Consider the following 11,980-nt stretch of genomic DNA (forward strand, 5'->3'; position numbering starts at 1 on the left):
TTGAAAATTTTAGAAAAAATATTTGGACGCATCCCATATAGTGAGGAAGATCGATGATAGAGACTAATCAACCATTAGATTTGTGCAAGTGAATGGAAGATGACTACTAGTTACCCATGCCCAAAGTCTCCAAGCCAAAATTGAATATGGTCTCATTCCATCATTTTCACATCCTGTCTGTTTAACATGCCAAAATGGAACAGATAAAAAAAATTGACCGAGAAACTTAGAAATAAAAAATAACATTTTAAGTCATTTCATTCTATTATTATGTACCAAACATGGTGAAACAACTTGAAAGGTGACACTTTGTTTAGAAGCTGGAGTCTTCAAAAGTATAGGAGTCAAAATACATTAGACTGAAGGGAAGTATGTCCACTTTCCAGCTGGTAAAAAATTGAAGACAACTGACTCATTTGTGAGGACACGGGAAATTACATTCTCTAACTGCAGTCAAAAAGGGACCAAAAGGGGGGAAACCCAGCAAAATTGTGGGATGAACTGACCCAACTATGCTATTACAAGGTCAAAAACTACATTATACAAATAATTACAAAGGACATTGCCAAGAAAAATTAGTTCAAAATAATTCTCACAGGAAGGCAGACCCCGGGAAATCGCTCTTCTGCAGAAAGGCCCTCACACGCAACTAGTTTCAGAACGGACCTGGAAGCGATGTCATACCTCTGCCTAGCTTCAGCAAAGCTCCTGCTCAGAACCTGTTCAACCCAATCCTCCACTGCTCTCTTCCCACTTGATACCCAAGCAGCTGCAAGTATCTGCACCATGACTTGGGGATCAATCTCTAGCAGTGCCTCATTACCCACCTTCTTTTGGAAGCTTATGCTGATTTCTTCTAGTATTTTCTCAGAAAGAGCATCAAAATCAAATGGCTTGAAAACTACTTGCTCGTCCACTTGATTTAAGAAATCTTCCAACCAAGTTTCTGGGTTTTCGGAGGGACAATCACTACTATCCGAGTTTCCAGTATCAACATCCTCTCCCATTTCCTCTACAGGCAAATTCAAATCCAGACAGGATTTTGACATCTTGCCAGCCCGTTTTAGCACCTCCAAGCCTTCGTCGTGCTCTGCAGAGTCACTTGTTTTGAGTAGCTTCCTTTTCCTCAGCAATGCTTTGTTTGACGTTCCTTCGCTCGGAGAAACCAACACATTCATGCCACTGGTGTTTCTGGCAGCATCCCTAGAAACGCATCCAACTAAAAGTTGCAATTGCCAGCCATTAGCTCTTAGTATTCTTTCCTCTGAAAATTCACTGGGTTTTTCCCAAGAGAGCAAATTATTGTAGTTATTATTGCTGTTAGTAATGCTTGATGTTGTCACAAAGATCATGTTGTTGATGCTGATTTCTCTCCCATGCGAATCTGGAAACTTACTGGTCCTTACAGCCTGGGACAAGCTAGTCTGAGCCAGCATATCAGCCTTATCCACATTTTCAAGAAAGATTAGTGAACGGGGTTTCTTTCTCAATTCCTCGGCAATATAGTCAACAACAGTTTTCCCCCTGAACTTCACATGGGAGACATTTAATTCCTGGCCATCAAATATTGAATTTGACTGACAAAGTCCATCTTGAGAGTTCAAATCCACAGAGATTAAGCTTTCAGTGCAGCCAAACATTACCTCAGCGAGTGCAGTGGCTACCCTCTTCTTTCCCAATTTGTCAGGTCCAAGGAAACTGAACCAAATGTCTCCTTTAAAACTTGAGCCATGATGCCTTCTATCACCAGTTCTACAACGGGATATGGTTTGACAAATGGCGCATATAGCTTCATCCTGCCGGCCAACCTTTTCAGATAGAACTCTCCAAAGTGACTTCAGGTCGCTTGGATCCAACTGTCCTACCAGTTCAGGAACAGAGCAAGAGGATGACTGAGCAGTTCGTTTTGAACTATTGTCACTAACCACATCAAATGCGGCTGAAACATAACCTGGGAAATGCTGTAGATGATTTATATGCCCCTGGAATTCCAGGTTCTTTTTCTCCTGGCGGGCAGATGCATATGGTGTTCCCAACTGCAAATCTGTGGCCACAGAGGCAACAGATGAAGATGGTGTGTGATTGGTGAGCCGGGTCAAATCAGGTGGAGGTTTTGGCTGAAACCAAAAGTTCCCTGTTTCTGTCCGCCAACTCTCCAAAACTTTTGCTTGCAGCTTGGATTGAAAATTAGCATTTGCAGCCTCAGAATAAATTTGTATTGGCATGTATTGCATCGACGAAGAAATTTTGTTCAAGTCCATGGGCATGCAAGGACTGGTGGATGAGCATCCACTTTCTTCCAGAGATGAATCTTTAATGCTGCTTTGCTTTTTATCAGCAGCAAATTGAAAGCCTTCAGCACCTATAACCTGGGACCTGGCTTGGGAAATATGCAGTTTAGGGAATGGTTTAGGGTGACGAAGACGCTGACAATTATCATTCCACTTCTTCTGCAGGTCCATAATCTTAGCATTCAATGCCAGTCCACCATCTTGGACCTGCATTGAAACAAGGAGCACATTCTTACAAAAATATTGCAAAAATTAGTTAATGAAATGAAGCAGATACAACTGTAAATCTACGTTAACAATTCTGGAAAATTGAACAAAAATATATAGCAGTAGAGTAAAATATCTTTCTCTCTCTCTCTCTCTCTCTCTCTCTCTATATATATATATATAGTGAAAATTACACACCTTCGCTGCATCAGCTCCTTTGGTTGTGCTTTGTTCAAACATTTGTAACCAAGAAGGTATGGTTGCTGAGCACTGATCAGAAACTGAAATTCCAGATCCTCCCTTCAAAATAGCATAAGCTTCCTGTTCATACTTCTCATTACACAGGTGACAACGGCTTTCAGACTGAATTCCGCTGCTTAATGGATTTTTGAAATCAGATGATGCTGAAAAGAACCCACCAAATGGTACAAAAGACCCCATCAAGCTGAAATGAAATAATGGGGCATGGAACCGTGAGAACTAATGGACACAAAACAGTAAGGAGCTAAGAGATGCTTTTGGGGGCATTTATGCTTCCTAAACGGTTTCAGAAAAAAAACATTTGGTAAAACAATTCCTCATTTTCTACATTTTCTAACATTATGTTGTTAAAATTGGCATGTTTTTCAATGAAAAATAGTTGCTTCTATCTGCTCTTGAGACAACTTTGCAATGATGCATGGCTTGATTCTTTTATAATTGGGAGATACTTTTTAGAATAAAAATGTTTTCATGCATGTGTTTACATGCACAAAATATCAAATAGCAATAACCAAAGACAAGTGCCTGCCACACTTCACTCCATTTAATAAATATATGAATATGGGAAATTCAATCAGGCGACCATAAAAATAATTGAAGAGTACACTCTTAAAAATTAAATTATAACCCCTAATAAATGCAAGGCACATTCAACCGTTCAAGGTTGAATAACATCAATAAACACCGTAGAGTTGCACTACAAGTTGTCTGGAAGTTTACAGCATGAGTGTCATTATTTCCATCAAATTATGAAGTCATAAAACAGTAGAAAGGAAAAGCTTTTTGACCTCCTGTGGGACCGCTCAGGCCTAAGGCATGAAGTTTCAGTACGAAGAAATTTTGAATTTCTCAGGAGGTTAAGATATATTAAGTTCAGTGTTTTTGAATGAATCAGGTGTCCTACAAGGCATTCTAATATGAAGATGACCTTAAAAACTTTTGGGTTGAGCTGTCAAGGCATGAGAACTTCTGGGTTGAGCTGTCAAGGGATGAGGGCTGTACTTGGTCAATGGGCATAGCTTTTTTGAGACGTGAGCCTTATGGGGGCACTCTTTGAACTCAACAATCAGAGAGGACCAAGTCCTTCCTATTTGAAAATCAGCTATTAGGAATCATTTCATGCATTTAACCATGGGCGATCAATAGCAGGGCAGAAAAGCTTATGATGTCACTACAATGTTTTTCTCTGAGATTGACCACCCCCAGGGAGGTATGGTGGAGGGAGATGATAAAAAATCTGATAAAAAGATCAAGCAATATGACAAAGCATGTCAGATAAGGAATTAAAACATCAAAACAACGAACTTGGCCATCATTACAAGATAAGTCACACATCCCTTCAAAATTGAGTGTCCTTTGTCATTCATACACACCAATCAACAATAAAAGGTACGAATATATACTATTTCACGGGCCATCATTGGATAAGAGCAAAGATGGTCCTTGAGGTGACCAAAGATATAGAAAAAAGATGCAAAGCAAGATATCAAAATCAAGAGCTGTAATGAAAAAAAGAAGGTAGTTACCTACTTACTTTTTATCATTACATTTTTTCAAGATGGTCCACCATAGATATTTATCAGACTATGTGATCTCTGCAAGAAGGCACTTTGGGTGGGAAATAGATGCCAAAACATACAGTAATTAACTTGCTGGATTTGAGAAGGGCAGAAAAGAACTATCCAACCAAAAAAGCACTATCATTAACCACTGGCATAATTGCCAAACTATTAATTAGTCCAGTAGAGGAATCCTGCTTACAAAAGCAAGGTCATCCTACTAAAAAGAAATCTACCCATTCCTTCCCTTTTCACCTCTACAAAGAGGTCCTTCGAGAAATACACAATTACACACCGTTAACACTGGTAAAGCAACTGTTAGGTTTCCAAACCAAATTGGTTTCAAAACAGTCACTGCCCTTCCTACTTGGAACTTCTAATTAAATACATACAAGCAATATGCACAATCTCAAATGCTATTGCTTACTTAGCGGAAATTTCAATTACTCTTATCCCAAGGCTGCTATGCACAAAATTTAAAAGCCATTGAAAGTCGATTGCTGATGAGGAGATCAAGGTCCAACAAAGAGTCTCAACAGGATCAACCTCCGGAACTTAGTATTTCAAAGCTTAAAAACACCCAAAACTATCACCACATCACATATGAATGATACAACCAGATATGCACTGATAATTCTGCTTGCTCAGTAGTCGGGACACCATCTACCAGTCTAAGAAACAACTCACATCTGAATGGCAATCTTGCCCAAGGCAGCAGATTAGCACACAGATTTTTCAGGGGAAATTGCACGGCAAAAGTTCATGGATTTTTCACTAAGTTCTGTGAAATTACAGCAGATACTAATAAAACATTATATATAGCTTTCTAAGCATGAAAAGCATGAACTACTGCTGAGCCAGTGGCTGAACAGCCTAGCATAGCAGCATTCTCAACACTGATCTTCATTAGGGATAATAGGGAAACTAAAGAATTTCCCCTTCCAATACTCTTTTTTTCTTTTTTTGGCCAAACAGCAAACATAATTGATGAGTTGAGATTATGACTGTTCTCTCTTTTTTTCTCACTTTCCTATTGAGATTGAAACTGAACTATGCATATTTTCAAGCAACTATTTGATACATGCAGAACCTGAACACAAATACAGATAAATGAATAAACAACACAAATCTAAAGAAATGAGAATCTAAGCAATAAAACAGAAATGATAAACCATCACTGACCTAGACTTGGAGCCGAACCCTTCAATTGAAGAGGGTCGAGAAGAAGAAGTGATGGGCAGCAGATGCAAATCCCAATCTTTCTCGATACGAGGAAACCGATTCAAAAACTTCAAGTAGGTCTCGTAGCTCTCGGCGGCCCCTATCAGCCGCAGATTCTCGCTGTGAAGCTCCAATAAACCTGTCAATTTCGAAACCACACGGCTCAAAGCATCGGCAGAGGCATCGTCGCCGACCAGCGCCGCCAACTCCCCAAAGCTCAAGAGAAGACCCGGACCCGAATGATGCTCCAATTTAATACCCAATTCTTTAAACCTAAAATCCAGCTGATCCTCACTGCCACCGCCGGCGACAAACTCAGAAACCTCCTTCTTAATACATATTAACTTCAACCCAGCAAGCTGCGCCGGCAAAATACTACTATTTTCTACACACTCCGCAAAGCTATTGAGAGCATCGCTTGCGCAAACGCCAATAAGCAATGGGTTCTTCCCCTTACTCTTAACCAGAATTTCTCCAATTCTCCGGCAATTCTCATCCCCGTCGACAGACCCAGAAGGCCCCGTGAACGGAAACGGGAAACCAAAATTACCCGGGTCCGAATCTCCCCCGGGCAGGTTACAGAGAAACAGGGGAGGGCACCGGCTCCGCGAGAACCGAGAAACCGGCGGCGCCGGAGGTTGGAGAATCGCCAATTTGATGTCGTAACTCCGAAAACCCGCTTCCCCGAAAACCTTGCTGACAATCGGGTCGTCGAGAATCGATAGAATGAAGTGCTTGAGCTCCACCTTCACGCACGAAATCGATGTCGTTTGCTGCTGCTGCTGCTGCTGCATATGCAAATGAAAGCTGTCGGGATGCCGCCTCTGATTCGCCTGCGACCGTTTGATCGCCGCCATGAGGGAGTTCGACACAGGCGGGTCTTCCGCAGTCTTCGACGACGGCAAGCGGTCGAGGGACACGCCAACGCAGAGCTCCAGCGCCCGGAACTGGAGGCGGGGGGAGTAGGCGGAGCTCCGGGAGCGGGAGCAGGCCTCTCGGAGAGAAGATGAAGGGAGGGCGAGGAGGGCGGAGACGGCGTGAAGGGAGGTGGTCTGGGTGTGGCAACGGCGGCGGGCGACGGCAACGGCGTCGTCGAGGGCGCGAGCGGCCTCGTCGGTCAAGCATTGCCTGGCCAAGGAGACCGGCGTCGGCATCGCCGGCGAGCGTACAAATGGATATATATATATATAGGTTCGGATAAAACTGGTATGTAGATGTTATTCCCTTCTTAGCCTCCAACCAAATAAAAAATTGCAGGAGGGTAGACTTCATCACCTTTTGGAGAAATGTTTAATTTATTCAAATTTCAGGCCAACTGACCTGAAATGATCTGAAGATCAGAAAGAGAAAGAGAAAGAGACTGAGAAGACAGAGGACAGAGGTGCGTTTTTGTTGTTTGATGGTGTCGTCGTCGGAGTGGGTCCCTCCCTCCCTCCCTCTCTCCCTCCGCCACCATCACTGGTTCTGCTGATCACAAAAGCATGCCGCACAGCAGATTCTCTCTCTGTGAATCAAAAAGTACTGTGCAAATCCATAAATCTATAAATCTCCCTCTCCACCTCCACCTTTTCAAAGATGCCTCCTCCACTTAAAATAAGACGGGCAAATCGATTTTGAGCGTAGAAATCAGATTTAGAGAGAGAGAGAGAGAGAGAGAGAGAGAGAGAGAGAGAGAGAGAGAACAAACGTCGATTCGTGGGATTTGTGAAGATTGCATGTGATAAAGGTATGGAGGAGAGAGAGATAGAGAGAGAGGAGAGCGGACCACTACTCCAACATCAGGACCAGTGAGAGAAAGTAGAGTTTCTACCACAAAAATATGCAATAAACCGGTAAACCCTAAAACCCCAAGTCATTTTCATGGCACGAAAAGCACGAGATGTGCTTTTATTGGTCCACGCGCGCCAATGACGTGGCCACCACTTCTTGATGTGTGTTCCCCTCCCCACGAAGAGGGGAATTATATGCTGCTTCGGGGCCCATTCTAACAGCTTGGTTCCGCCTATCAAATACATGTCTCCCAATCAACCCAAATACCAAAATGAAAAATGACAACTTGAGTGCCTAATTTTATTTATTATTATTTGGATTCAAACATTTTAATGTTTTATTCGATAATCCTCTCTCTCTCTCTCTCTCTCTCTCTCTCTCTCTTTCTTTTTCCTAAAAAGTGAGAATTACAAAAGTCAAATTATCATTTAATATAACTAAAAAGAATAATAATAATAATAGAGATTAGCCTTTGAGTACCTTTAAATACTTTTATAACACAATACTTTTGGAATTGAGTTAAAATTTTAATTTTATATTTTTTGAGTTTTGGTGAGTCGAATTTGAGATTAAGTTAGATAACAATCTCGCTCAATCATAATATAGCCAAAACTAATCGTTAAATACCTAAAATTGCTAAAGATATTATACATGTATGTGTATACCTATTTGTGTGTATGTATATATATATATATAAAAATTCAATGATCTTGACTAACAATGTGGACTTTGATAAGGACTGAAGTTTCGGCCTGAGCATGTCAACATAAAGAAAATAATTTAATATATGAAATAAATATTTATATGTATATATGTATATATAAAATTTTACAAGTAGATTCAATTCAATGTTTACAAATATTTTTGAATTATTTAAATATGTCTATATATAAAACTCAGTGTTTTTGTGCAAAACTTAATCTAACTTAGTTTGAATGTCGCCCAATCCAAAGTACGCATGTTTTATTTTAAAATTTAATAATTTCATATATTATAAAAAAAAAATATAGGTGAATATAATTTAATTTGTAAAATTTTTATGAGCATCATCTCTTTTAAAAATAAATTGTTTACATTTTTTTTCAAAAGAGTGGCTATATACGGAATGTAATTATCTATCTTATTTTTTGAATTTTAAAATAGATTTATTACATGAACTATGAAAAATTTTAACTCAATAACTAAATAAATGAGCAAATTCACTGTTTTCATACAAAATTTTCACAAAAAAAGTTTTTTACAGTGTGCAAAATTTTCAATGCATGAATGACAAAACTTTGTTTGATGATTGCATTACAATTTTATAAACTTTTAATCAGTAAAAGTGTCCAAAATAAATTTTGTTACATCCTTTTTATATTATTATTTAACAAGAGAATACCGCATGAACAGTAAAATTTATATAAATATATATCAAAAATATACACAAAATAACAAATAAATATTATTTTTTTGCAACTTTACAAAACATGTATCTCAAATTTGACATGATGTTCTATTGGTATTGGGTACAAAGCAAATCATCTCTTATGCTCTCAAATAGAGGGATGTAACAAAATCAAGCAAAATCGATGAAATTAACCCAATCAAATTGAATCAAATCGAAATGGTCATTTTTTTACGTCATTGGGTTTTAGTTGATTCAAAAAATCAGTAAACCGAATAACTCTAATTTGATTTTGATTTTCTATTTTATGAAACTGAAAAGATGGAGTCAAACCGAGAAAGTATATTCATTTACCAATTTTGTTATTTCTAAATAATATAATTGATAATTTTTTTTAAATATCTCTCAAAAAATTCAATTCAACAATTCATTTTTTAGAAGAAATATCCAGTCATATATCAAATAAAAAAAATTTTAGGCAAAATTTTCAATTAAATTGGTATAATTTCACAAAATATACTTTAATTTTTAATATACAAAATCAAGACTCATTATGAGCCCAAACTAATCAACACCAACCAAGGTGAAAAATATTTTCGATTTGCTTCAATTTAATTTTATACCATCATTTGGTATAATATCATTTGGTTCATAAATATTATGAATTGAATAATTCAATTTAAATATAATTTTTTTACAAAAAATTAATCAAATCAAATTGATTACATCCATGTTCCAAGTCAATAACTTGTGAGAGATATGAAAGGATATCATAGGGGAAGAGCTAGTAATTTGAAAAAAAAAATCCAAGCATTGGTATTGGTCCAAGTCTTCTGTGTGACTTGTTGGCCTTTGACAAATCAATGATTGAAATGTGGCATAAATCCCGATAGCCAACTCCCTAATCATCCACTATAGAGTTTTTTCTGGATTTATCTTTATTTTAAAATAATATATTAAATAATACCCTATTTGAGAAAATATTTCACAAAATGACGCTCACGTAATCTCGTTATTTGGTCCAACAAGATTTAAACAAATCTTATTTGACCAAACAGTGAGATTTAAAGGGTCAAAAAAATCGGGTGTTGACACGTGTAAAGACAAATCTCACTGGACCAAGCAACGAAATTTGCTTGAAAAATGGAACGATTAATCGGTGTGTGATGCGTGGCAAATCTCGCTGCTTGGTCCAGCGAGATTTGCCTTTACACCCTTCAACTCCTCATTTCTCCTTCACTTCCCTTGCGAACGCATGATCACAACAAAGAGACCATTCTCACATTCACTATTAAAATTATTTTCTTTTAATAGTTGCATAGATTTGAATAGGTGTTCTTATGTATTGTTTTCCACGAACTTATACATGAAACATTTGAACAGGTGCTCTTGTGAACATATTCGTATTGATTGTTTAGGAAAAATATTTTATTTCAACAGATGCATGGATGGGATATGGTCATTTTTTAAAAAGAGACTCTACTGAAATTTTTACATTAATTTGATACTTTGAATGTGTATGAAAATTGTGAATGAAATTTGTAAACATACAGGTATCGATTATTTAGGAAAAATGTTTTTTCTTTAATAGATGCATAGATGGATATGATTATTTTTAATAGGAGATTTTTCCGAAATAAGTGTTATTATAAGTGACATTTGATTGTATTTAAATAAGTGTTATTATTAGTTTTAAATATAATTTAAATTAGAATTATTAAGATTTTTAGTTAATAATTTCAATAATAATTTTTTTAAAATTAATATTTAAATATTTTCTACTAAATAAAATAATATAAATTTCCCTTTTTAATTAAAAATAATCTTGTTATTAGTGTATATATGACTGTTATATTAATTTATAATAAAAAGAATATTTTTAATTAAATTAAAATTTTAATTTATTTTATGTGAAAGTTTAAATTAATAAATCATTCTTCGCTCTAATAATTTAATTTATTATTATTGTAATAAATATATAAAAAAAAGAGAATACAAAAAATTGAAACAGTCCTAATTATTGCAGTTAAAAGGATTTTTAAAAATGAAATACTTAGGATTATTAATAAAAAAAAATTTAAATGGTTAGTAAAAAAATTATGTAAGGATTATTTTGAGAAATATTTTTGTAAACCTGATATTATTTAATATATTATTTTAAAATAATAATAAATCGGAAAAAACTCGTCGGCCACAAGTGGACAAAGGGGTAGCCATTCCTGGCGGAAAAAGTCCCTGATTTGACGTTCAACTTGCTTTCTTTTTCTTTTCTTTTTCCATTCTTTTAAAAAATATTAATTATTTTTTAAAAAAGAAACAATAATTAATACTAAAATAAGTAAATAAATAAACAAAACCAAGGGTCGTGGTTTTTCACTTTTCCTGGGGAGGTGGGGCCCGCAGACGGCCGCCCTGACTTTTAGCGGATTCATAGAACATGTGCTGCCTTCGTAGATCGGCAACAAGGATAGGTTTCTATTAATAAACCGGCGCAATTAAAAATAAATAAATAAGTAAAATAAAATGTAATTTTAAATACCAGCAATTTGCCACGTGGAGTTTGACATGTCCATGTCTGTCCTTATCACCCTCCCACTCTCTCTCCTATAATGGGGGATGGGCTCAGGATCCTACGGCCAATCTGCCATCAATATTCGGTTGCCGGGTGGTGGGTCCCACCACCTCAACAGCCAAATGGGACCGTCACTCATGACTCATCCCCTCCCCCACTCTCCCAAAAGGTCCTCCCTTGTGACAGCTTGTCCCGACGTACACGTCACCCACCCAACACATTTTTCCAAAATAAAAAATATAAAGAAATTAAATAAATTAAGTGTTTATAAAAAAAATAATTTATAGATATTCCCTGACGGTGTTAAAATGAATCAAAACCCGACAGGGTAACCTATGATTAAGAGTGAATAAACGGTCGGTTCAGTCAAATTTGATTCATTAACTAAATTAATCGAAATTTTCTGTTAACAAGAACTATTAACCGAACCGACCAAGTAGAGGGATCTCACCAAACTAAACCCGATCGAATTACCTTTCGGTCAATCGAATTTAACAGAATTAATTTGAAATTAATTAATAAAAACATAATATAATTGTAGATTTTTTTACCAAATACTAATTAACATATACTAATTAACATATTAACAAATTAACAAATACTAATTTATATTTAAAATTTAATTAATTAATAAATTGATTATTTCGGTTAACCGAATTAATATTCTTCTTAACCAAACTGATTGACCGATTAATCGAACTTTGTAAAACCA

General features: G+C 36.6%; 1 protein-coding gene across 1 annotated transcript; it reads right to left on the reverse strand.

Moving 5' to 3' along the window:
- Nucleotides 1-235: 235 nt before the first annotated feature.
- Nucleotides 236-7,405, reverse strand: LOC131149088 (protein SMAX1-LIKE 6). Its single transcript, XM_058099162.1, has 3 exons — nt 5,501-7,405; nt 2,697-2,943; nt 236-2,498 (listed from the first exon to the last, which is right to left on the reverse strand). Exons 1-3 carry the CDS (start codon nt 6,691-6,693, stop codon nt 576-578), a joined length of 3,363 nt encoding a protein of 1,120 aa, XP_057955145.1. The 5' UTR covers nt 6,694-7,405; the 3' UTR covers nt 236-575.
- Between the last annotated feature and the right edge of the window lie 4,575 nt (nt 7,406-11,980).

The sequence above is a fragment of the Malania oleifera genome, chromosome 2 (genome assembly GCF_029873635.1).
Source record: "Malania oleifera isolate guangnan ecotype guangnan chromosome 2, ASM2987363v1, whole genome shotgun sequence".
Taxonomy (NCBI): Eukaryota; Viridiplantae; Streptophyta; class Magnoliopsida; order Santalales; family Ximeniaceae; genus Malania; species Malania oleifera.

Bases quoted from the DNA above. Each gene is read 5' to 3' on its own strand.
- LOC131149088 (XM_058099162.1), bottom strand. From the start codon at position 6,693: ATGCCGACGCCGGTCTCCTTGGCCAGGCAATGCTTGACCGACGAGGCC. The intron at 2,944-5,500 runs GTCAGTGATGGT...ATTTCATTTCAG, and splicing joins GGGTTCGGCTCCAAGTCTAG to CTTGATGGGGTCTTTTGTAC. The intron at 2,499-2,696 runs GTGTGTAATTTT...GTTTCAATGCAG, and splicing joins AAGGAGCTGATGCAGCGAAG to GTCCAAGATGGTGGACTGGC.